At 44.7% G+C, this 26,342-nt stretch overlaps 3 protein-coding genes across 7 annotated transcripts; 2 read left to right on the top strand and 1 right to left on the bottom strand.

Annotated features, from left to right (window-relative positions):
* Positions 1 to 100: 100 nt before the first annotated feature.
* On the bottom strand, positions 101 to 22,106 carry LOC139559019 (bone morphogenetic protein 8B-like). 2 transcript variants are annotated; one of them, XM_071374640.1, is made up of 7 exons: positions 20,513 to 22,106; positions 16,548 to 16,740; positions 15,996 to 16,144; positions 15,547 to 15,741; positions 15,267 to 15,346; positions 14,967 to 15,077; positions 101 to 2,183 (listed from the first exon to the last, which is right to left on the bottom strand). In XM_071374640.1, exons 1-7 carry the CDS (start codon positions 21,081 to 21,083, stop codon positions 2,034 to 2,036), a joined length of 1,449 nt encoding a protein of 482 aa, XP_071230741.1. In that variant the 5' UTR covers positions 21,084 to 22,106; the 3' UTR covers positions 101 to 2,033. The 2 variants fall into 2 exon arrangements, with proteins under 2 accessions (XP_071230741.1, XP_071230742.1); XM_071374641.1 differs by having other exon boundaries at positions 15,562 to 15,741.
* LOC139559021 (putative nuclease HARBI1) lies at positions 2,490 to 6,272 on the top strand. Of its 4 annotated transcripts, XM_071374646.1 has the most exons (10): positions 2,490 to 2,930; positions 3,218 to 3,288; positions 3,376 to 3,552; positions 3,643 to 3,704; positions 3,787 to 3,873; positions 3,961 to 4,002; positions 4,071 to 4,244; positions 4,324 to 5,012; positions 5,294 to 5,405; positions 5,500 to 6,272. In XM_071374646.1, the coding sequence occupies exons 1-8, from the start codon at positions 2,773 to 2,775 to the stop codon at positions 4,357 to 4,359; spliced, it is 807 nt and encodes a 268-aa protein (XP_071230747.1). In that variant the 5' UTR covers positions 2,490 to 2,772; the 3' UTR covers positions 4,360 to 5,012; positions 5,294 to 5,405; positions 5,500 to 6,272. The 4 variants fall into 4 exon arrangements, with proteins under 4 accessions (XP_071230747.1, XP_071230746.1, XP_071230745.1 ...); XM_071374645.1 differs by having other exon boundaries at positions 4,071 to 5,012; XM_071374644.1 differs by lacking the exons at positions 2,490 to 2,930; positions 3,218 to 3,288; positions 3,376 to 3,552 and adding an exon at positions 5,082 to 5,197 and having other exon boundaries at positions 3,644 to 3,704; positions 3,787 to 5,012.
* Positions 6,982 to 10,032, top strand: LOC139559020 (uncharacterized). The gene is made up of 13 exons (XM_071374642.1): positions 6,982 to 7,189; positions 7,397 to 7,503; positions 7,587 to 7,658; positions 7,748 to 7,831; positions 7,956 to 8,102; positions 8,192 to 8,272; positions 8,399 to 8,548; positions 8,676 to 8,725; positions 8,846 to 8,915; positions 9,011 to 9,097; positions 9,196 to 9,294; positions 9,404 to 9,484; positions 9,573 to 10,032. Exons 1-13 carry the CDS (start codon positions 7,024 to 7,026, stop codon positions 9,708 to 9,710), a joined length of 1,332 nt encoding a protein of 443 aa, XP_071230743.1. The 5' UTR covers positions 6,982 to 7,023; the 3' UTR covers positions 9,711 to 10,032.
* Positions 22,107 to 26,342: the final 4,236 nt, after the last annotated feature.

The following is a 26,342-nucleotide window of genomic DNA, read 5'->3' as shown; positions in this document are numbered from 1 at the left end:
GTACATAGAAAAATGGCAAAACAAATTGAATTTGACATTTTCCATTGCTACTAAGGTGTTCTGGTTACAGGCAGAACTAAAGAAATGCACAAACTTATAGTCCATATATTTAGTGTTTTAATTTAACCATGTGTAGTACATCTAAAAGAGACAATGAGAAATTCATGGTTCAACAAGACAACATAGCCATCTAAAGGGTAGAAATGTAGCATTGTACTTATGTCACAGTACTTTACAGCTTTGATTGGATACATAGAATATATGACAAAGGGTGATGTAATTATCTGAATGACTGTAGATTTGAATAGTTTAAGGGGTGAAGTATGGTTATCCTTCTTTATGAAAGAGGCAATGGGTGTTATTCATATACCATTCTCATACTCAAAATCAATATATTATACTGAACAAATATATAAACGCCACATATTAAGTGTTGGTCCCATGTTTCATGAGCTGAAATAAAAGATCCCAGAAATGTTCCATATGTACAAAAAGCTTATTTCTTTCAAATGTTGTGCACCAATTTCTTTACATCCCTGTTAGTAAGCATTTCTCCTTTGCCAAGATAATCCATCCACCTGCTGACTGCAGGAATGGCCACCAGAGCTGTTGCAAGAGAATTTAATATTCCTTTCTCTACCATGTAGTTTTAGAGAATTTGGCTGTATATCCAACCGGCCTCACAACCGCAGTCCACGTGTAACCACGCCAGCCCAGGACCTCCACATCCGGCTTCTTCACCTGCTGGATCGTCTGAGATCAGACACCCGGATAGCTGATGCAACTGTGGGATTGCACAACTGAAGAATTTCTGCACAAACTGTAAGAAACCGTCACAGGGAAGGCCATCTGCGTGCTTGTCATACTCACCAGGGTCTTGATCTTACTGCAGTTCGGCATCATAACTGACTTCAGTGGGCAAATGCTCACCTTCGATGGTCACTGGCACGCTGAAGAAGTGTGCTCTTCAAGGATGAATCCCGCATCGCATGAGCGAGCGGTTTGCTGATGTCAATGTTGTGAACAGAGTGCCCCATGGTGGCAGTGGTATAGGCAGGCATAAGCTACGGACAACGAACACAATTGCATTTTATCGATGGCATTTTGAATGCACAGAGATACCGCTATGAGATCCTGAGGCCCATTGCTGTGCCAGTAATCCTCTGCCATCACCTCATATTTCAGCATGTTAATGCGCGGTCCCATTTCGCAAGGATCTGTACACAATTCCTGGGAGCTGAAAATGTCCCAATTCTTCCATGTCCTGCATACTCACAAGCATGTTTGGGATGCTCTGGATCGACGTGCACGACAGCATGTTCCACTTCCCGCAACTTTAAAAATACATTGAAGAGGAGTGGGACAACATTCCACAGGCCTCAATCAACAGCCTGATCAACTATGCTAAGGAGATGTGGGCTCCCGAATGGCGCAGCGGTCTAAGTTACTGCATCTCAGTGCAAGAGGCGTCACTGCAGTCCCTGGTTGGAATCCAGGCTGCATGATATCCGGTCACGATTGGGAATCCCATAGGGCGGCGCACAATTGGCCCAGCGTCGTCAGGTTTGGCCGGGGTAGGCCGACATTGTAAATAAGAATGACTTGCCTAGTTAAATAAAAAATAACAAAAACGTATTAACTTAAATGTGTCCCGCTGCATGAGGCAAATGGTGGTCACACCAGATACTGACTGGTTTTCTGATCCACGCTCCTATCTTCATTTTTAAAGGTATCTGTTACCAACAGATGCACATCTGGATTCCCAGTCATGTGAAATCCATAGATTAGGGCCTAAAGAACATATTTTAATTGACTGATTTCCTTATATGAACTGTAACTCAGTAAAACCATTGAAATTGTTGCATGTTGCGTTTATATTTTTGTTCAGTGTAAATACATACTATTTCTCCGCATATTGCCAGATTATTGCTATCAACTGCTGGTTGCAAGGTATATTACCCTGTTTGTATCTTTTGGAACAATGGTAGTGAAGTTTATTAAAATGATGTAGAATAGATGGGCCACCACAGATGTCACAGGCATCCACAGGTCTTGACCACCATGTTGCGATGCTTCTTTAGGATCACATTGTTGTTGTCGTCGTAGAAGAGTACAGAGATGGGACTGAGCTTGGTGGGTGCGCAGCACGCTTTTGGAACCTCATCTGGCTTCAAAAGGTGAACCTGCCATGAAAAAGGTCAGACTGACTTATTCATACATACACTTTGATATAATCAATGATAATATCCTGTTTATAAAAGAGATATGGATTATTATTATGCAGATGCTTCAGTGCTCTCCTACCTCAGTGGGCTGTGGCTTCGCCCCCCTTGTCTGAATGTGGTCAATATGTTTTAACCCCGGGTTGTCTGTGCTCCACAAGACTTTATAGCCCACTGAGGCATAGCCTAGACTTTCAGAAGTTCAACAACTTCCATGAAACAAACTAAAACATTTCAATGGGCCATTGACCTAGCTAGTGACTTAAAAAAACAACATTTGGTATTTTTATTTTATATTATACACACACAACATAGGAAAGCCTCTGGGGCCTGTTGCACAAAAGTAGAATTAAGACATCCGGGATAAATGACTCAGCTGAGCTCAATGAAGCCAAAACATGTGCGTCCAGGCTTAATTGGTTGCACAAAGACCAAGCCAGGATGAGCAGACACGGATTCATTAAGCCAGGTGAAACCAATCCTGGATAGGTGCGCGCTCACGGCTCACTCAAATAGACCCCGCCACAGATCACAGATTAACTGATTTACCATGGCAACTAGAGCCGCGTACTTTTCCCCGTCGGAAGCACAAATCCTCATGGAGGCATACGAGGAGGTAAAAGATATAATTAAGAAGAAAGGCAACACCGCCACAGTGATAAAGCAAAGAGAAAAAGCGTGGCAAAGTATTGCAGACCGCCTGAATGCGTAAGTAGTGCACAATTACACACTCACCGCTCCGCTGAAACATCACAATTACAATTCAAATATTTAATTCACATCTCCAAAAATGCAGTTGTACTGTAATTATGAAACGGTTAAATTTTTAATTGAAATGCACTGCAGATATGAGTGAAATTGTGTAAAGTAACTCCATCACACTGTATAAAGCTATGATAAATTTTTTGATATTTTTACTGAAAACAAGACAAAAATACCAAGTAATTTTTTGCAGTGTGACTCCATTAAATGTGTGTGTGTGTGTGTGTGTGTAGATTAAACATGAACGGGCCAAAACGGACATGGCAGCAGGTCAAAATCAAATACAAGAACATTCTGCAGAATGGTATGGTCCCTGACTAATATTTAACAAAGCACAAGCATATATTGTACCCAGAAGGTGCCTGCTCACACATTGTCTGTACTGTTTTAGCAGTGAAAAAGAATACCCACAGACAAGGCACGGGTGGTGGGTCACCAAAGGCTGACCTTACCCCAGCAGAGGACATGGCCTTGGAGCTAAATAAAGGCAGGCCCGTCTTAGAGGGGATCCCTGGGGGGAAAGAGACGAGCATAGGTTCCTCCCAAGATGCCACCCGCTTCATTCAAGGTATGTCCTTCCATCTCTACATGGGATACAACCACATTCATATTGAATCAATTTGGACTGTCTGACTTTGGTTTACCTATTGCCTTGCAGTGTCTGGCAGCACTGTGTTCCTGTTAGAGCCACCAGCACAAGCACCAGACGATGCTGATCCAGTGAGTACTCCATCAAAGGCATACTGTAGGCCTGGCATGTCTTGTCTACTAGCTTCAATATGAATCCGATTAAATGTGATAGGGTGAAGGCCCCAGTGCAGCAGCAACAGCACATGATGGAGACGATGATGAGGAGGAGACCATCTCTCTGGATTCCAGAAGGCATGAGGTATCATGTTAAGACTGTGAAAGTACTATTTACTCTACAATGGTGAGGAGTCCTCATCAAAATCAAAAAATCTAATTTCTTTTACAGGACCCAGATGCTATACAGTGGGAAAACCAGCCTGGCAACATAGTGCGTATTAATAAAAGGACACCACATCCTGCCAAATTCCAGCTGCGCTAATTGTATTGTGTTCACAGAGCTCACAAGCTATCAGAAAGTTGTATGGCAACCACCTCCGGCACCAAATAGAACTGGCAGACATAGACATTCAGTACAAGAAGAAAAAGATGGAAAATCTTGCACTGGAGTCCGAAATAAAAAAGAGGACAATTAGGAAACTGGACCTTGAAATAAAAAAACTTGAGAGGGAGGTGAGATATGCCTTCAATGTACACTGTATGCTAACTGTAACACAAATGTATTATTCATTATTTTTCTTTCCTCCCCCAGCTCCAAGAAGATGACACAGCTCAAAATAAAAATTAGGTATATTCTCGTAAAGTCAAGTGAGCCATGACATATGAGCTCTTATTGTGAGCACACAGGACGGTGGCATCTTTCTAAGGTTTTTTTTATTTTCCCAGCAATCAGTACAACCAAATCATCGTTATAAGGCATCGCCCTCTTTTGCCCACCCCCCCAGCACCAGGTGTGGCCACTAGCCTATATGAAGGCCCAAAATTGTGTGTTCCTTTCTGCTCTGACAATGGCATGCCCATTCGTGCGAGATTTGGTGGATGAAGAAGCACTTGTGCTGAGGAGAGCCTTCAGGCGAGAAAGGGTCTTCAGGGACCGGTTGGACCCACTGGCCTTCCCTGATGACCATCTATATGAAAGATACAGGTTTTCTGCAGATGGCATCAGGTATCTATGCAGACTACTGGGTCCCAGGATTAAGCACCGCACTGCACGGAGCCATGCACTGAGTGTGGAGCAAATGGTTTGTGTGGCCTTGCGCTTTTTTGCTAGTGGAGCCTTCCTGTACTCAGTGGGGGATGCAGAACAGCTGAACAAGGCCACAATTTGCCGCACAATAAGGAGTGTGTGTCTGGCTATCAAAGCATTAGCAGATGTCTTCATCTCCTTCCCTGGCCACAGAAGACTCTGTGACATCAAAGAGGAGTTCTATAGGATTGCAGGTAAGAGGATCTACAAATTACAGGACAACTGTTAACACATAGTAGGATACTCATTACTTTGTGTGACAGGTTTCCCCAATGTCATTGGTGCAGTGGACTGCACACACATAAGGATAAAAGCCCCCTCAGGTGCCCATGAGGCCGATTTTGTGAATAGGAAATCCTTTCACAGCATTAATGTTCAGGTGAACATAACTTTTTGATATTGTCCATTGACGAACACTCTGCATTGCCAGTGATGTGCATTGATTGGTGTAATATTCCTCATCTTATGATTTCAGATGGTCTGCAATGCTGACTGTGTGATCAGCAATGTTGTGGCAAAATGGCCTGGCTCAGTCCATGACTCCAGAATCTTTCGGGCCTCTGAAATCTATCAGTGCCTATCACAAGGTAAGCCACACAACCCCTATTTATAACCATCATGGCTGTGTCAAGAATATCACTGTGTTTATGAGGTAGTAATGATGAGATTTTGTGTTGACAGGTGAATTCTCTGGTGTGTTGCTGGGAGACAGGGGGTATGGCTGCCAGCCTTTTCTCCTGACACCTTTCACAGACCCCCAGGAAGCACAGCAGGCCTACAACCATGCCCATGCCAGGACCAGGGCCAGAGTTGAAATGACCTTTGGCCTCCTGAAGGCACGCTTTCACTGCCTTCACAAATTAAGGGTCAGCCCTGTTAGGGCATGTGATATTACTGTGGCTTGTGCTGTCCTCCACAATGTGGCCTGCCTGAGGAAGGAGAGGGCCCCCAGAGTGCCACCAGCCATGGACTGGGACAATCCGGCAATCTTCCCTGATGACGACAGTGGTCGGCTGCTGAGGGACCAATATGTGTTGAATTATTTTAGTTAGTATGTGTGCTTTCAATTTTGGTTAAATATGTCCTGCGGTGGCAGAGGAATTTGGTTTTTTTTGGGTTCGTTTTTTGACGAATTTGGCCTCTTATGATGTTTGTGCGGTATACTGTGTGTAATACAAGGCTGCAGGGAGGCTACTGCATCCATTCATTTGTCTGTTCAGTTGATGTGTATGGATTTGTCCTGCATTTATTTTAGTGTGCAGACATGCAGGGTGTGTTATATACAGACCTTTGAATGTGTATGTATCATTTTGTATAATATGCTTGGATTCTGTGCTTTCCATCTTGTAGAGTCACTGTGACTTCAGTTTCGAAAGGAGCTGATGGTTTACCTGCTTTGTTTTGTCCTTATTCAATAAAGGAACATAATGTTACACATTGTGTTTTTATATTCATATGGAATGTGTATTTGTTTATATGACAGAGTACTAGGGCCACACTGAAGAAAAAGGATAAAGTCATAAATTTATGAGGCTGGTTCTTTCTGCAGAAAAGCTACATATTGTTTTTACAGTTTTGATACTTATGACAATGTGATACTTAATATTCTGGCACATCAGCATGTCTTTGTTTATGAAACCATACTGAAGTACAATTTCACGAAATGCCCCACATCTGTCATTTTAACAACTGTCCTCCTTTAAAACAACTGGTTACAATATTATGACTTGTGTTTTTTTCCCCTCTGTGGCCCTAATATTCTATCATTTTATATATAGCCTTATAGTCTATGGGAAACTGTAAATTATCTAATGATAGCAACATCATCTAAAAATCATTTTTTATCCAAAATCATTGAAATTAATGATCACAAACGTTTAAATAATAACAGTGGGTCTAGTTATATGTGATAACAATGTATAGTGAGCAGTGAAATAACTATTGGTTTCCATTTGTGGTGACTGCTGACTGACATTAGGGATGAGATTAAATAGATCCTGGAATTTAGCCTGGTCTGGAGCAGGCTAGCTCCACAGAATAAATCTCCATGGTAATTTATACCATAACATATCCTCCTGCCCCCTATCCATCTTTAGTGAAACCGGATTACGGATCAATTGAGCCAGGATCACCAAGATATCCTGGCTTAATCCCTTATCCTAGTTTTGTGCAACAGGCCCCTGAGATTGAAACATCGACTGGAAAATGCCTGGGTGCTTTTCAAGATTGACGGAGAGAGTGCGAGGACGTCGGCAGCCTTCTGCGTCGACAGGTTGTTCAAATTCATTTGTGGGTTGTTTTTGTTGTCTTTTTCCGTTTTGCAGGGTTCGCGATCGTCGGGAGGTGGACAGCGACAGCGACTTCGAAGAGGGTATGTGGAGTTTTAAACGTCTTATTTTACCACATTCAACATTGACAATTTAATATGTGAAATGTTGTGTATTTCTGTAATCCTGACTTGCAAGCTAACGTTAACTTTAGTAATTGTTGCTAAGCGATGCACTTTTGCTAGTAGTACTAGCTAGGGTGCTACGTTTTACGTCCTAATAATTGGTTGTTTTCCTTTTCCTAATTTTAGAATCAACTGTACTGGATGAGGTCCAGTTGGATGTGCCACTGCTGCCAGTTATCCTTCATGTCCAGGATGCTGCCATCATCCTTGAGGATGTGCCGACTATCCTTGAGGTACACTTTTCAGAACGTTTTTGGTTTTATGTTTGAAAAGTACCCCACATATTCATTCTTAAAATCTTTGTTGTCTGCTTTAGGAGGCCACTGGTAATTGGCAGCTGATACCGATTAGGTTCAGCCCCCTGTACTGTGGGCCTGTTGTGATCAGGGTAAGAGAAGCACACAGAGTCACATCACCGTTACAATGTTTGCTGTTTCTAACCTGAATGTATTGTAATGTCACCCCCCTCTTGTGCAGAACAATGCCGGTCCGGTGGCTAAAGCTTGGAGAACTTTGCAGTTCATCAGCCCCATTATCACCTACATGCGTGGGGGATCCCAGGTATGTGTCTTTGTAACTACCTAGTCCTAATCTACATTGTCAGAGTCATGTGATCTTGATGGAAATGTGTTACAGCGATGGCTGATGTTGTTTTGTTGATGTTACTTGTTGTTTCTCTCCACAGCAGGTGGTGGTGAGGATGCACCATGTGAGTAGGGTTCGAGGCCTGGAGACTCAACTGGTGTGGGCCATCTCCAAGGAGACAGCCAGGCTTAGTCCAGAGGGCATCCCCTACTGTGTCACCAAGGTGCAGTCCGTCACTTGGATCCAGGTAAGATGTAAATACTACTGAAATAGTATTAGATTAGGCTTTTCTTCACTTATTCCATTTGGCCTTAACATGTCGTCTCTCTCTGTCAGTATGTGGCTGGCAGGGTGACCCAGTATGCATCTCACCTCCGCCACGAGACGTCTGTGGACGTGACGCTTGGCTGCTACCAGGTAAATAAAAGGTTTTTCGATGTATATAGAATACCAATTACTGGGCATTTTTCCATTAGATATGCTCTGTTTTCTAATAAGGTGTGTGTGTGGTAAACAGGTGTGTTGTGTGTGTTTTTGGAGCAGCAGACTGATGTCTCGGTGGTGTACGCCACTCTCCACATGGGGCTGGACGGGCTGCTCTCCTCTTCGGCGTGGTCGGAGGCTGCCTCCGTCTCTACGCCCACCAATCAGACGTTCACTGAGCCAGAGCCTGAGGGCCACAACTGCTATGAGGTCAGATGTTAGACACACAGCTACACATTCTATTGACTTAAGTAGCATTAAGATCCTTCCATTGACCCATTGTTTGTCATGTCATTGCATTGGTCACTGATGTTGAATGTTTGTTCTGTTGTTGTAGGGCTGGGAGGAGGACCTGCTGCCTGAGGAGAGGGAGGTTCCTCTGCTAAAGTGAGTTCCTCTAAATGTCTGTGTAGTCTGGGCTTGTCAGATGCTGAAGGATAGTGGTCACCATGCTGTTATCTCCATTGACTCTAATGGTTGACATGCTCCATTCCCTCCCTCCCACAGCCTCTACCTTACCACCAAGAGAGTGGAGGACATCGCCCTGAGGCTCGTCTCCCTGCGCCAGGCCTTCACTGTGAGTGACCCACTTTTTTCTCTCTGTATCTTCTTGTTCTCTCTGTCTCTTAGCGGAAGATGGGTGTCTCACCCTAACTATTCCCTCTTCTCTAGACACTGCTTGGTTCCACCTTGAGCAGGAACTATCTGTTTGTGGCGGGAAAGGTCCTAATGGGCGCACTGGTTCAGGCCCACCACATGGTAACTCACTAACTCATTATTCATTCAAGGGAAAGAGAGCGTCCTCAGTGGGAAATGTGTTCTGTTCACTAACATCAATGCTCTTTGCTTTGTGATAGGACGAGGCCGAATTCATCCGTGCCTATAAGGACTTTGTGGACTACCTGAGTGACCCCTCCAAGAAGATTGACATTGAGAGGGAGCTGGCTGAGGCAAAGGTGAGTTCATTAACTCTTTCATGTCTCACTTTGAGTTCTTCCACATGCATGTATTTTATACATCACAGTATCTGATCTTTTTGAAATCGTTCCTGTTTTCTTGTCCTAGATCCATCATGTTAACCTGATAGATGTCCTCTTTGAACTGGTGATGTTTGGGATGATGACAGCTCAGAAGTCCCTGATGGTGGTAAGTAGCATCTCACTGGTACATGTTTCGATGTCGCTCTCTTGGCAATTTCACTTCAATTTCTCTTCTCCTCCTCTGTTTCCTTTAGCACCCTGGTGGGTTCATGGAGCGTCTGTACGCTCTCCTGTACTCCTTCCTGCCCGCTGCTGCCAGCATTGAGCCAAAGGCTGAGAGATACCTGCTGCTGCTCAATGTAAGAGTCAAGAGTTTACTTCCTTATTCCTAGTTTACTTTTTCCTGATTAACAGGGTTTCAATGACGTTTTACAGGGAGTAACTCTCATTGTCTCTTTCCTCTTGATAAGCTAGTAACTCAGAGCCATTATCTATGTGTTGTGTGGTGTTCTCTTCAGGGTGGGCTGATGGCTCTGCTAGATGACATGTTTGGGCAGCAGCTGGCCTGGTACTTTAACCCAGTGTCTCTGGTCACTGAGCTCTCCAGCCTCCTGGAGTACCACCTGGAGAACCTCATGGCCAGCATGTAGTCTTACTGCAGAGATCTGAAAGGCCACACTCTCTCTCTCTGTCCATCTCTCTCTCTCTCTCTCTCTCTCTCTCTCTCTCTCTCTCTCTCTCTCTCTCTCTCTCTCTCTCATCTCTCTCTCTCTCTCTCTCTCTCTCTCTCTCTCTCTCTCTCTCTCTCTCTCTCTCTCTCTCTCTGTCCATCTTTCTCTCTCTCTGTCCATCTCTCTCTCTCTCTCAGGATATGAGGACTTGAAGTGCTTCGTTGAACCGTGATTAGTTAACACCCATTAAATTAATGTATTCTCTTGTTTTCTCTCCCCACAGGATTCTTGTGACACTTTGCCACCTAACAGGGATCTAGACACTAATGCACTACATTACTTTGCACTGAATTTTACATTTTTAAATAAAATAACTAGTAGTTCAAAAGCATTTGTCTCTGTCTTTTCATTTACTTGATTATTTCATCACAATTTCCTCTTCCTGGAAATATGAGGCTATATTACATGAACAATTATGCTTTATTTTTTAGATATGGAAATAAACAACAACGTTTAGTTGATTTACAGGTACTACAGGCCCACACTTTATTGTATTGTGATGTGTGATACTGTACTGACTCTACAAGCTGTCGAAAGTGTTCTACAGGGATGCTGGCCCATGTTGACTCCAATGCTTCCCACAGTTGTGTCAAATTTGTTCAATGTCCTTTGGGTGGTGGTTCAGAGTCTGCCATTGTAGACTCAGTTAACATGGGTATTTTACTTTAAATTTGCCATATTTCCCATTAATGTCTGAGCCAATTACCGTCTTTCCCACTGAAACCAATGTTATCATTATCAAGCTAGCACCAGTTAGCAAACACAATTCTACAATTCACAACCTCTCTTTCGCCATCCGGCTTGGATTCTCTGTCGACACGACCACGTCTGAGCAAACCCTCTCCGTCTGAGCAGACCACCCCCCGGGCTACTAACTTTAAACGCCGCGTGCTAGCTTAGTGGAGGCCTCCCTGCTCCATCTACGGCTGCCCCCTGGACACTATGATCACTTGGCTACATAGCTGATGCATGCTTGACTGTCCATTAATTCACGGTACTCCATTCTGTTTATTTGTGTTTTATCTGTCGGCTCTGTGCTTTAACTCAGGATCTGTGTGTAGTTAATCCGACCCTCTCTGCCTAGTCGTCGCCATTTTTACCTGTTGTTGCTGTGTTAGACTAGCACCCTGTTATTGCTGCTGTTATCTTACCTGTTGTTTTAGCTAGCTCTCCCAATCAAGACCTGCAATCACTTTATGCCTTATTGTATGTCTCTCTCAAATATCAATATGCCTTGCATACTGTTGTTCAGGCTAGTTATCATTATCATTGTTTTGGTTTGCAATGGACCCTGTAGTTCCACTCTCCGTACCTCTGATACCCCCTTTGTCCCACCCCCCACACATGCGGTGACCTCACCCATTGAGACCAGCATGTCCAGAGATACAACCTCTCTTATCATCACCCAGTGCCTGGGCTTGCCTCCGCTGTACCCGCGCCCCACCATACCCCTGTCTGCACATTATGCCCAGAATCTATTCTACCACGCCCATAAATCTGCTCCTTTTATTCTTTGTCCCCAACGCTCTAGGCGACCAGTTTTGATAGCCTTTAGCCGCACCCTCATCCTACTACTCCTCTGTTCCTCGGGTGATGTGGAGGTAAACCCAGGCCCTGCATGTCCCCAGTCACCCTCATTTGTTGACTTCTGTGATCGAAAAAGCCTTGGCCTCATGCATGTCAACATCAGAAGCCTCCTCCCTAAGTTTGCCTTACTCACCGCTTTAGCACACTCTGCCAATCCTGATGTCCTTGCCGTGTCCGAATCCTGGCTTAGGAAGGCCACCAAAAATTCTGAGATTTCCATACCCAACTATAACACTTTCCGTCAAGATAGAACTGCCAAAGGGGGAGGAGTTGCAATCTACTGCAGAGATAGCCTGCAAAGTTCTGTCATACTTTCCAGGTCTATGCCCAAACAGTTCGAACTTCTAATTTTAAAAATGTATCTCTCCAGAAATAAGTCTCTCACTGTTGCCGCCTGCTACCGACCCCCCTCAGCTCCCAGCTGTGCCCTGGACACCATCTGTGAATTGATCGCTCCCCATCTAGCTTCAGAGTTTGTTCTGTTAAGTGACCTAAACTGGGATATGCTTAACACCCCGGCAGTCCTACAATCCAAGCTTGATGCCCTCAATCTCACACAAATCATCAAGGAACCCACCAGGTACAACCCTAAATCCGTAAACATGGGCACCCTAATAGACATTATCCTGACCAACCTGCCCTCCAAATACACCTCTGCTGTCTTCAATCAAGATCTCAGCGATCACTGCCTCATTGCCTGTATCCGCCACGGGTCCGCGGTCAAACGACCACCCCTCATCACTGTCAAACGCTCCCTAAAACACTTCTGCGAGCAGGCCTTTCTAATCGACCTGGCCCGGGTACCCTGGAAGGATATTGACCTCATCCCGTCAGTTGAGGATGCCTGGTCATTCTTTAAATGTTACTTCCTCACCATATTAGACAAGCATGCTCCGTTCAAAAAATGCAGAACCAAGAACAGATATAGCCCTTGGTTCACTCCAGACCTGACTGCCCTCGACCAGCACAAAAACATCCTGTGGCGAACTGCAATAGCATCGAAGAGCCCCCGCGATATGCAACTGTTCAGGGAAGTCAGGAACCAATACACGCAGTCAGTCAGGAAAGCAAAGGCCAGCTTTTCGGGAAAGCAGAAATTCGCATCCTGTAGCTCTAACTCCAAAAAGTTCTGGGATACTGTAAAGTCCATGGAGAACAAGAGCACCTCCTCCCAGCTGCCCACTGCACTGAGGCTAGGTAACACGGTCACCACCGATAAATCCGTGATAATCGAAGACTTCAACAAGCATTTCTCAATGGCTGGCCATGCCTTCCTCCTGGCGACTCCAACCTTGGCCAACAGCCCCGCCCCCCCCCGCTGCTACTCGCCCAAGCCTCCCCAGCTTCTCCTTTACCCAAATCCAGATAGCAGATGTTCTGAAAGAGCTGGAAAACCTGGACCCATACAAATCAGCTGGGCTTGACAATCTGGACCCCCTATTTCTGAAACTGTCCGCCGCCATTGTCGCACCCCCTATTACCAGCCTGTTCAACCTCTCCTTCGTATCATCTGAGATCCCCAAGGATTGGAAAGCTGCCGCGGTCATCCCCCTCTTCAAAGGGGGAGACACCCTGGACCCAAACTGTTACAGACCTATATCCATCCTGCCCTGCCTATCTAAGGTCTTCGAAAGCCAAGTCAACAAACAGATCACTGACCATCTCGAATCCCACCGTACCTTCTCCGCTGTGCAATCCGGTTTCCGAGCCGGTCACGGGTGCACCTCAGCCACGCTCAAGGTACTAAACGATATCATAACCGCCATCGATAAAAGACATTACTGTGCAGCCGTCTTCATCGACCTGGCCAAGGCTTTCGACTCTGTCAATCACCATATTCTTATCGGCAGACTCAGTAGCCTCGGTTTTTCTAATGACTGCCTTGCCTGGTTCACCAACTACTTTGCAGACAGAGTTCAGTGTGTCAAATCGGAGGGCATGTTGTCCGGTCCTCTGGCAGTCTCTATGGGGGTACCACAGGGTTCAATTCTCGGGCCGACTCTTTTCTCTGTATACATCAATGATGTTGCTCTTGCTGCGGGCGATTCCCTGATCCACCTCTACGCAGACGACACCATTCTATATACTTCCGGCCCTTCCTTGGACACTGTGCTATCTAACCTCCAAACGAGCTTCAATGCCATACAACACTCCTTCCGTGGCCTCCAACTGCTCTTAAACGCTAGTAAAACCAAATGCATGCTTTTCAACCGTTCGCTGCCTGCACCCGCACGCCCGACTAGCATCACCACCCTGGACGGTTCCGACCTAGAATATGTGGACATCTATAAGTACCTAGGTGTCTGGCTAGACTGCAAACTCTCCTTCCAGACTCATATCAAACATCTCCAATCCAAAATCAAATCAAGAATCGGCTTTCTATTCCGCAACAAAGCCTCCTTCACTCACGCCGCCAAACTTACCCTAGTAAAACTGACTATCCTACCGATCCTCGACTTCGGCGATGTCATCTACAAAATAGCTTCCAATACTCTACTCAGCAAACTGGATGCAGTTTATCACAGTGCCATTCGTTTTGTTACTAAAGCACCTTATACGACCCACCACTGCGACCTGTATGCCCTAGTCGGCTGGCCCTCGCTACATGTTCGTCGTCAGACCCACTGGCTCCAGGTCATCTACAAGGCTATGCTAGGTAAAGTGCCGCCTTATCTCAGTTCACTGGTCACGATGGCTACACCCACCCGCAACACGCGCTCCAGCAGGTGTATCTCACTGATCATCCCTAAAGCCAAAACCTAATTTGGACGCCTTTCCTTCCAGTTCTCTGCTGCCTGCGACTGGAACGAATTGCAAAAATCTCTGAAGTTGGAGACTTTTATCTCCCTCAACAACTTTAAAAATCTGCTATCCGAGCAGCTAACCGATCGCTGCAGCTGTACATAGTCCATCTGTAAACTACCCACCCAATTTACCTACCTCACCCCCCATACTGCTTTTATTTATTTACTTTTCTGCTCTTTTGCACACTAGTATCTCTTCTTGCACATGATCATCTGATGATTTATCACTCCAGTGTTAATCTGCTAAATTGTAATTATTCGATTTATTGCCTACCTCATGCCTTTTGCACACATTGTATATAGATTCTCTTTTTTTTCTACCATGTTATTGACTTGTTTATTGTTTACTCCATGTGTAACTCTGTGTTGTCTGTTCACACTGCTATGCTTTATCTTGGCCAGGTCGCAGTTGCAAATGAGAACTTGTTCTCAACTAGCCTACCTGGTTAAATAAAGGTGAAATAAAAAATAAAATAAAAAATAAAAAATCATTCATGTGAGAGAGGGTGTAGTAGTGCATACTGACCACTAGTTGGATCATAGCGTGGTTGGTGGCGTTCATGCAGGAACCCAGAGGGTATAGGCATTCTCCATCACAGTAGAAGGCAGAGTAACCCGTAGGAGCCAGGACCCAGTCCTAATGGAGAGAATCCCATAGAAATAGGATGACTAGAACAGACTATATTTCTATCAGAAATACATACACTACAATGCACGTACTACACAAATGCCTTGCTTCCCTAAAAACATTAATTGTGTGCCACAATGTTAGCTCATGATATTATCTATTCAGTAGAATGAGTAGTTAAGGGAGACAGAAGCTTACCTTCCAGCCTAGGTCACTAAAGCTCACATATAATTCATGTCTCTTACAAGCCTGACGCCCACTGTTGACGTGGCTGTGATCTGAAAGGGACCAAACAATATGTTTTGAGACAAGACAGACTGTAAAGCACACTTTGGATGCATTGGATTTACAATAAAGACACAATTAAATGTAAACACAACTTAATTAATTTAGTCATTTGGATGAACTATGCCTTTAAACGTTACGTTGCATTAAACAAGCTTCACAACAAGACCTAAAACCAGTGTTGTCCCCTGACCTTGTAGGACCTCACCATGTATACTGGGCAGGGGCAGGTCATATTTGGGCTTCCTCTTGCGGGGGTTGGGTTTCAGGGCGCGTGGGGGGCGACAGGGGACCTGGCTGGCTCTGAAGAAGGTCACCATGAAGGGCTGTTTGGAGCGGGGGCCCCTTCGACCCACCAAGCCTACCCACCCAGCTGACAAGGACCGGTCTGATGGAGAGAAAACAATGTGTGTGTGAGATATAATCGTGAGGTAAACCAAAACAGCATATCTCCATTTCTATGTATTTACTAAACAATAACACATGCTATGTTACTTCACAGGTACAGCTGTCATATTCTGAGTTATCTTGCCTCTTTATTCAAAGGCATAATAATCAAGAAATCAATTTTGTGGGAAATAACCTCCCCATCTGCAGAGCATTTCCTGACCCTGACCATAGTATTAACTCTATGAGGCTCACCCTCCTCTGTCTCCACATAAAGCCGGATTCCCAGGTTGCTGCGGGGGTGCAGGAGCCAACGGTTGCTGGCAGAGGTCACGTCAAAAGCCAGCCAGCCCTCCTGCCCCGCGGGCACTGACTGAATGTCCAGCAGCACCAACTCTGGCTCTCTGAGGAAAGTAGAGGAGTGGCATGAGACAACCTCTGGAGAGATACACAAAGCATGTTGTATGGCCATGCAGTAGAGACAAACAAACAGAGAGACAGCCACTGAGCTTCAGCTCTTGTACAAGACGTCCTCGCAAGCCACAACGTGGCCAAATGAGTTCTATTGCCAGGAGCTGTTTGAGGTCAAGTTGAATTGCAATTCTTTTTAAACATTGCATTTTGCCGCAGCAACAAACCATGGTGTATAGAGAGAACACAGAGTATTCAACGAGAGCGAGGGGAATATAAAAGGGATTATTTGATATCCTTGATCCTTTTTTTCATGCAAAAACCAAACCCGATCCTATAAACATGTCAGGGAGAGAGCGTTAAATAGACATATTATGTCGATCTAGTGGCAGGAACCTGTGTTTGTTCTCCCGTTGGATCTCGTAGACAGAGATGTGTAGGGTGCGGTTGGCCCTCTGGCCCATGGTCAGGGTCTTGTAAATGCGGAACTCTGCAGCTGTGACTGTCTCCCCCTGGGGGAGGGGCGTCAGGTCAAAACGGAACTCCTTCCAGTACGGCCGTGGCTGCAGCAGGTCCCGCTCCTGCTCCACTGAGGGAGAGGAGGAGAGAGGAAGGTCGATGTAAGGCCACTGACATTTTCACATGTAAACAGCACAATACCTCATATTCACATCTACACTACTTCCACTCCAGTCAACAAGCCCTCAAAAGACTAATACAAACACAGAGATATTCTCATTGTATGATGCAGACATTCCCACATGACACAAGAAGGACAAGGGCAGGGGGGAGGTGAAAGAGCAATACATCTAATATGTAAGTGTGTGAATGAGAAGACCGAGGGAAAGAGAAGAGCACCAGAAGTGGGAAGGTGTGGAGGGAGATGGGAGGATTGGAAGGTGAGTGACTGAGTCATTGGAAATAGGGGGAACGAGAGGAGAGGAGCAGACGTGTGGCGGGAGGTGAGCAGGCGAGCCCAAGTGAAGGAGGACTGGATAGCGATAATATAGAGAGGGGAGAGAAAGAGGCAATAGGGAAAGACTGAGAAATATAGGGATGGACACGCAAACGCTGGTCACTCACCACAGCCGCAGTGTCTCAAGCGAGACTACGTACATGAACACACACATACTTGAAGACACGCTATGCTCTCACACGCACTCTCTCTCTCACACACACACACGTCCTCCACAGGGAGCCCTGCAAAGCAGAGTAACAACCCTGGTCGGTCTCTGTAGTATACAGTAATTAGAGACACTAAGGGCCTTCAACAGCAGCTGCTCAACACACACACCACTAACTACAGGTTGGGCAGTATTTTTAGAGCGTTCTCCTGCAGTATTCTGAGCCCGTTTCTCCGTTTGTGTGTGTGTGTCAGTGGGGCCTGTAATTCCTTACAGCTGTGTCCCCTACGCACGGTCTTGAGCGGGTTGCATGGCCTTGACTGGTTCGGATTGATAGGGTGTGTGTGTGATGGGTGATTCCAATTGACAGGGGCTATAATTGAGAAACTGTCTAGATTAGTTAAATGGTCTTAAAATGGTGGTTCAAGGCATCACACCAGACATTGTCAAAATAAGATCAAATGAAACATTAACTGAAAGGCATGTACAGTGCCTTGCAAAAGTATTCATCTACCTTGGCATTTTCCTACTTTGTTGCATTACAACCTGTAATTGAAATAGATTTTTATTTGTATTTCAGGTAATGGACATACACAAAATTGTCCAAATTGGTGAAGTGAAATGAAAAAAATTACTTGTTTCAAAAAAGAATTATATATATATTTTGTTTTAAACGGAAAAGTGGTGCGTGCTCTTCGCTATGAAGCTCCTAAATAAGATCTGGTGCAACCAATTACCTTCAGAAGTCACATAATTAGTTAAATAAAGTCCACCTGTGTACAATCTAAGTGTCACATGGTCTGTCACATGATCTCAGTATATATACGCTTTTTGTGAAAGGCCCCAGATTCTGCAACACCACCAAGCAAGCGGCAGGATCTCTCCAAACAGGTCAGGGACAAAGTTGTAGAGAAGTACAGATCAGGGTTGGGTTATAAAAAAAATTGAAACTTTGAACATCCCACGGAGCAATATTAAATCCATTATTAAAACTTTAAAGAATATGGCACCACAACAAACCTGCCAAGAGAGGGCCGCCCACCAAAACTCACGGACCAGGCAAGGAGGGCATTAATCAGAGAGGCAAAGATAACCCCGAAGGAGTTGCAAAGCTCCACAGCGGAGATTGGAGCATCTGTCCACAGTACCACTTTAAGCCGTACACTCCACAGAGCTGGGCTTTATGGAAGAGTGGCCAGAAAAAGCCATTGCTTAAAGAAAAAAAATAAGCACACATGTTTGGTGTTTGCCAAAAGGCATGTGGGAGACTCCCCAAACATATGAAAGAAGGTACTCTGGTCAGATGAGACTAAAATTGAGCTTTTTGGTCATCAAGGAAAACGCTATGTCTGGTGCAAACCCAGCACTTCTCATCACCCCGAGAACACCATCCCCACAATGAAGTATGGTGGTGGCAGCATCATGCTGTGGGGATGTTTATTATTGGCAGGGACTGGGAAACTGGTCAGAATTGAAGGAATGTGGGCCTCCCGGGTGGCGCAGTGGTCTAGGGCACTGCATCGCAGTGCTAGCTGTGCCACCAGAGTCTCTGGGTTCGCGCCCAGGCTCTGTCGCAGCCGGCCGCGACCGGGGGGTCCATGGGGCGACGCACAATTGGCCTAGCGTCGTCCGGGTTAGGGAGGGTTTGGCCGGTAGGGATATCCTTGTCTCATCGCGCTCCAGCGACTCCTGTGGCGGGCCGGGCGCAGTGCGCGCTAACCAAGGGGGGCGGGTGCACGGTGTTTCCTCCGACACATTGGTGCGGCTGGCTTCCGGGTTGGAGGCGCGCTGTGTTAAGAAGCAGTGCGGCTTGGTTGGGTTGTGCTTCGGAGGACGCATGACTTTCGACCTTCGTCTCTCCCGAGCCCGTACGGGAGTTGTAGCGATGAGACAAGATAGTAATTACTAGCGATTGGATACCACGAAAATTGGGGAGAAAAGGGGGTAAAATTAAAAATATATATATATAAAAAAAATTTAAAAAAGAATTGAAGGAATGTTGGATGGCGCTAAATACAGGGAAATTCTTGAGCGAAACCTGTTTCAGTCTTCCAGAGATTTGAGACTGGGACAGAGGTTCACCTTCCAGCAGGACAATGACCCTAAGCCTACTGCTAAAGCAACACTCGAGTGGTTTAAGGGGAAACATTTAAATGTCTTGGAATGGCCTAGTCAAAGCCCAGACCTCAATCCAATTGAGAATCTGTGGTTTGACTTAACGATTACTACACCAGTGGAACCCATCCAATTTGACGGAGCTGGAGCAGTTTTGCCTTGAAGAATGGGCAAAAAGCCCAGTGGCTAGATGTGCCAAGCTTATAGAGACAAACCCCAAGAGACTTGCAGCTGTAATTGCTGCAAAAGGTGGCTCTACAAAGTATTGACTTTGGGGGAGTGAATAGTTATGCACGCTTAAGATTTTCATTTTTTTTGTCTTATTTCTTGTTTGTTTCACAAGAAAAAATATTTTTGCATCTTCAAAGTGGTAGGCATGTTGTGTAAATCAAATGATACAAACCCCCCAAAAATCAATTTTAATTCTAGGTTGCAAGGCAACAAAATAGGAAAAATGCCAAAGGGGTGAATACTTTCACAAGCCACTGTAATTACACAAATATATAACAAAAACAGTCATATATGGTGCAGTAATAAACATTAATATGTACGTCCAAATACTGTAGAAATACGAAGAGAAACTAGCATATTAAGTGTTCAAGCAATACGCAAAATGTCTATGAAAGTAGTGAAGAGAAATAACACGAAATCACGTTTCCCCACGGTAACAAGGTTTCTGATCTCATTCCAGGAGAGATAGCAGAAGGAAACAATTGGGAAAAGGATGTTTAATTTTTATGCCATTTCAGATAAGCATCAGTTGGTCTACTGTCTGGGCTGGTGCAGCACAGGAAAAGTATCTCATGTGATAACAAGTCTGTCCCTGAGAGGTGAACTGGTTCAACACTGCATAAGGTTGCCAGGTTGGCGTAGTTTCTCATTGAAAATTCGAGCTAGATGACCTTTTTCAGTTACATTGGCTCTTTGCAAGACATGTAAAAGATCACAGGAGAAGTTTTGGGCCAGATCAGGCCCTGGGGCCTCTATTTTGAAATAACTACTGGGAGACCATTGGCTGAACAAAAAAAAACTCCCAACTAATTGGATAACGAGACAGAAAGTAATAACCAATTAAAACACAGAAATGTAAAATTACAGGTGTATCAACGGTCAGTAGCTCACCCAGATTAACGAAGCTCATGACCGTATCGGCCTCGCTGACCACCGTCCCCAGCGGCGGCGTGTGTGTGCTGAGAGTGGGCAGTGCGGCATGGCTGACGTGGCCCGTCAACCCGTCCAGACCGCCGAACCCCAGTCCCCCTACCTCATTCCCTATTCCATTTCCCTCATCCCCCTCGGCCGACACAGCGTGGTACAGGTCCAGCATGAAGAGGGGGGCTGAGGAGGGCGGTCGGAGGGGAGGATGGGGTCTGGGCCGACCCGGTAGACCCAGGATGGACAGGATCTCCCTCTGCATCTCTTTCTTCTCTCGGCTGCTGAGGCGGCGGAAGCTGGAGTGGACGACTCCTTGGGCCTGGTGGCCCCAGAGACAGAGCAGCAAGGGGACGAGGATGAGAGCCACAGGGAAGAGAGGGAGTTGGAGAGGGTGTCTGTAGGTATTGTTGTTGTTGTCACGGATGCGTCTTCTTCCTGTGCATGGGCAGGCGTGGGTGTAGATGTACGTTCTGGAGGCGTCCGGTCTGTCCAAGCTCTCTGTGGTTTGAGAGAGATCTTTCAAGGTGTCCGCTGACATAGTGGAAGAAGCTCTACCCGGGTGCTTTTATATTTTCTTTATTTCTAACTTACAAGTCTTCGGTTGGTCTATGTTCTCTTGACCTTCAATCCACAAAAGAGCAGATAGTACTATGCAATGCACACCAAAGTGCACATACACACACCACAGAGGGACTGTTACTGTATGTCTCAGACAATTTGCATGTCCCGTCTGTCTGTGTATGCCAAACTGTCTTACAAGTATCCGTCACTAACAAAATGCACCTCTGATTTGTGACGGGAGCTGTTTAGTTCAACGGTAGACACAGAGATGTTTACTTTCTTTAATTCCTTCTGTTTATCTCCCCTCTTCTCCCTTCCTCTGCCCTTTCTACTACTTTAATGTCCCAACCACTGCTCGTCTTTTCTCTTCGACCACACAGAAAACAAAAATGAAAGCAAGGGTATAATTACAACTTTTTTTTGTGTTCTGATGAAAAACAAACGACGTTGGTCTTAGAAATGGCTCCCTTTAAAGAAGTACATTTGAAGGAGGTTGAAAGTGGTTAAGTTAAATGGGCAGGATTGGTAGTCATTGGAATTTGAGAAGAGAACCAAACAATCAGACCTGTTTTCAGTCTAATCTGTCGTCAGAAGGATGAGGAAAAAAACACCACACCTGCCGTGCTTCAAAGTCGGCTGGCAAACAACAACCTGATCCCACGCAAGGAACAAGATCCTCAGTGGGAAAATGATCTGCAGTCCACCTCTCAATCTTTCATTCTTTAATCCACAATTCTGGGGTACTTTTTATCCATCAAACATTCTTTGTTTGTTTGTTTGTCCCACTTGTGTCAAACTCCAGATGTTTCCAGATGTCTTCCTCAAACTTTGTGTAGCTCCTACTTAAAATCCTTGGCACGTTGAGCAATTTGTCTTTTATTCCTTGCTTTTGTATTATCCTTTCGTATTTCCCCCCAAAATCCCCTAAACCACCTGTTTCAAGTGGAGAACAATGCCAGTATGCCTGTCAGCGTACTGTAATGTGCCCTTTGAGAGTTTACCTCATGTAAGGGCGCTTCAACACTGCTTGAGTTGTCCATCACCAAGAGGGAGTGTCCCATACAGCCTCCTCCCTTCTCTCTCCCCCCACATCCTCTCCCAACTCTCTTCCTCCCGTTGGGTTTTCTAAAATCTCCCTCCCCTTTATCTTCTCATGATCACTTACTTTCATGGGAAAATATCATGGAATCCCTTCAGTGTGATGAAAAATACACACACTGAATATATTTGATGAGATTTAAGAAGAAAAAAATATATATCTCTAAACTTGGTTTACTGGACACGCTATCCCAACACTAACATTCAAGCATCGGGCGAACCTCTGACATCGCAGCTGAGTGTTTTAGCTGTGGTTTGGAATCCTGGGGAACCACAAGGAGTGAATGACCTGCCAAAACCTGCCAGAAGAACACATTGATTAGCAATTGTACCGTATCTTTAAACCGAATACTAAAAACAGAAAAAGGTAGACTGCTGTAGCTTAAGGCTGTCAAAACATGTACCCCATGAAATGTTGTTTAAGGTATTTTATACGTTTTCATTTCCTGTTAAACAGATTGCGAGTTGTCTTTACCACATTCCAGTTTGACTGCAATACTGTGTGTGGTGCGCTAGCAAGGCATTTGAGGGAAGAAATTACAACAAATTCAAATATAGTAGTGAGGGTCAGCTCCATGCCAGCTTGTGTATGTTGGACTTCAAAGCACCCTGGGACTTGTGGCCACTTTGAACGGCACGAATACTAACTGACCAAATCAAACCGACCAACATTTTTTCTTAAGCCAGGGAGTCAGAAGTGCCATGAATGAGTATTTTCTGTGGTATTTTTGTTTTTCTTTCTCCAGTGTTGAGGGATTTTAGGGCCGGAGAGAGGGATGAAGGGATGGCAAGGATGAGAGAATGATAAGAGGGAGTCCGTCAGTTTGTCGTCGGAGTGAGGATAGGTAGTGAGGACAGACGGGAGGATAGATGAGGATGTGGGAAGGGTTTGGAAAGGGCCATGTAAATACAGAAATACCGCTGCCCACCATAACAAAACCAAGGTGATTCTCCCACGCAAGCACGCACACAGAAACCAAGCAACTCAAGTCTTACACTTAGCTACTGCGGAAGCAGAGAATGAGATAGACCTGAGCTACGTCTCTCACAATATAGAATAAGCAGTAGAGAAACACACCCATCCATGACCACAGAGACCACCCTCCCTCTCTTGAAGATCCTACTACAGGGTGTGTCCTTATCTCTGGAGAGGATAATTGTACCCTAACCTAATTACCAAGCCATTTCCGGTGTGCAGAGAGACCTTGTGGTCTATACTCTCTTCCAGACACACACGTAGGCATGGAGACACGGCCGCAAGCGCATGGAAACATGCATGTGAACATTGCCTCCAGAAAGTATTCACAACCCTAGACTTTTTCCACAATTTGTGTTACAAAGTGGGATTAAAATGGATCTAAACAAGGTCTAAACAAAATAGTCTCAAAGTGGAAACACGAACATATCTTGATTACATAAGGATTCAACCCCGAGTCAATACATGTTGTAATCACCTTTGCAGAGCGATTACAGCTGTGAGTCTTTCTGGGTAAGTCTAAGAGCTTTTCACACCTGGATTGTACAATATTTGCACAATAGTCTTTTAAAAATTCTTTAAGCTCTGTCAAGTTGGTTGTTGATCCTTGCTAGACCGCCATTTTCAAGTCTTGCCATAGATGTTTTTTAAGTCAAATTTAAGTCAAGCCGCAACTAGACCACTCAGGAACATTCAATGACGTCTTGGTAAGAAACTGCAGTGTATATTTGGCCTTGTGTTCGAGGTTATTGTCCCCCTGAAAGTTGAATTTGTCTCCCAGTGTCTGTTAAAGCAGACTGAACCAGGTTTTCTATTCCATTTTTTTAAATCCTAAAAAACATCCTAATCCTTGATGACAAGCATACCCATAACATGATGCAGCCACCATCATGCTTGAAAATATGAATTGTGGTACTCAGTGATGTGTTGGATTTATCCCAAACATAACGCTTTGTATTCAGGACATACACTGAGTGTACAAAACATGAAGGACACCTCCTCTTTCCATGATATAAGACTGACCAGGTGACCAGCCTTGATCACATTGCAGACCTTAATGCTCCAATCAGTTTGGTTTTTCAAATTCGTTTTGGAATACTGACTGTCCAAACAGCAAGTTACAAGTGACCAAATCGGGTGCGTGTGTGTTCAGACAGCAGTAATTTGCTGACATGGCTATGCTAGTTGTCAAAGTAACGACGGGTGCGTGTGTGCAGTGGTGTAGGCTGATTGCTGTTGGTGCTCGTGGTTCCTATCACTCAGAAGTTATGTAACAAGCTAAGGTCCGGTCATGGACATTTCCCAGTTGCTTTGAATGTTCTAAATCATAGTGTAAGAACACCTTTAAAGCCTCAAAGGATAAGATGATATAACTTTCAAAACAAGTCCTTTTTGGCAAGCCACTGCAGTCAACTAGCTAGCCACCGCAGTCAACTAGCTAGCCACCGCAGTCAACTAGCTAGCTACCGCAGTCAACTAGCTAGCCACCGCAGTCAACTAGCTAGCCAACGCAGTCAACTAGCTAGCCAGGTAGCTGTTTAGCTTTCTAGCACATTCCCTCATTTGTTTGTAAACAATTAACAGTCAGGACAAATAAATGAGATGACCAATCAAGTCTCATTGCCAGGAATCTGATTTGTTTCCTACTTCAAACCACCTACGAAGATGGTTTTAAATGTGGCTTGAAATATCCGATTCCATTTGATTTTTGGCTGTTCAAACTGCAGGAAAAAGAACAGATTCCAATCGGATACGCAACAAAAATTGGATTTCAGTCACTTCAAACTGCCAATGTGAACAAGGCTTTTTTAATGTAAATTGTTAAATCCACTCCAATCAGTGTAGAGCATGGTTCTCCAACCCCCTTCCTTTAGAGCTACCGTCCTGTAGGTTTTTGCTCCAACCCTAATCTTGCACACCTGATTCTAATAATTACCTGGTTGATAAACTAATTCATGGAAGTTTCAACTGGGGTTGGAGCGAAAACCTACAGGAGGGTAGCACTCCAGGAATAGGGTTGGAGAGCCCTGGTGTAGATGAAGGGGAGGAGACAGGTTAAATAAGGACTTTTAAGCCTGGAGACAATTGAGTGTGTGCTATTCAGAAGGTGAATGGACAAGACAAAATATTTAAGTGCCTTTGAACGGGGTATGGTAGTAGGCGCCAGGCACAGCGGTTTGTGTCAAGAACTGCAACACTGCTGGGTTTTCACACTCAACAGTTTCCCACGTGTATCAAGAATAGTCCACCACCCAAAGGACATCCAGCCAACATGACACAAGTGTGGGAGGCATTGGAGTCAACATCCCTGTGTTGGGGGGGGTGCAACTCAATATTAGGACAGTGTTCTTAAATGTTTTGTACACTTAGTGTAAAGTTAAACAGGATGCATGTTTTGAAATATTCTGTACAGGCTTCCTTCTTTTCACTCTGTCATTTAGGTTAGTATTGTGGAGTAACTACAATGTTGTTGATCCATCCTCAGTTTTCTCCTATCACAGCTATTAAACTATGTTTTAAATTCACCATTGGTGAAATCCCTGAGCGGTTTCCTTTCTCTCCGGCAACTGAGTTAGGAAGGACACCTGTATCTTTGTAGTGACTGGGTTTATTGATACACTATCCAACGTGTAATTAATTACTTCACCATGCTCAAAGGGATATTCAAAGTATGCTTATCTTATTTTTACCCTACAAATCAGTGCCCTTCTTTGCTGGCATTGGAAAACATTCCTGGTGTTTGTGGTTGAATGTTTGAAATTCACTGCTCGACTGAGGGACATTAAAGATAATTGTATGTGTGGGGTACAGAGACGAGTCATTCAAAAATCATGTTCAACACTATTATTGCACACAGAATGAGTCCATGCAACTTATTATGTGACTTGTTTAGGCACATTTTTACTCCTGAACTTGCTTAGGCTTGTAAGAAAGGGGTTGAATACTTATTGACTGAAGACATTTCAGCTTTTCATTTGTAAACATTTCTAAAAACATAATTCCACTTTGACAATATGGGTATTGTGTGTAGGCCAGTGACACAAAATCAAAATTTAAATCAAAATTTAGAAAAAAGTCAAGGGGTGTGAATACTTTCTGAAGGCACTGTACGTAAACACACTTTTGCCCCCGAATGAAAAAAAAAAAAATCAATACACAATG

The sequence above is a fragment of the Salvelinus alpinus genome, chromosome 29 (assembly GCF_045679555.1).
Source record: "Salvelinus alpinus chromosome 29, SLU_Salpinus.1, whole genome shotgun sequence".
Lineage (NCBI taxonomy): Eukaryota > Metazoa > Chordata > Actinopteri > Salmoniformes > Salmonidae > Salvelinus > Salvelinus alpinus.
The sequence above is the reverse complement of the archived record's forward strand: the minus strand, read 5'-3'. Positions and strand labels throughout refer to the sequence as shown.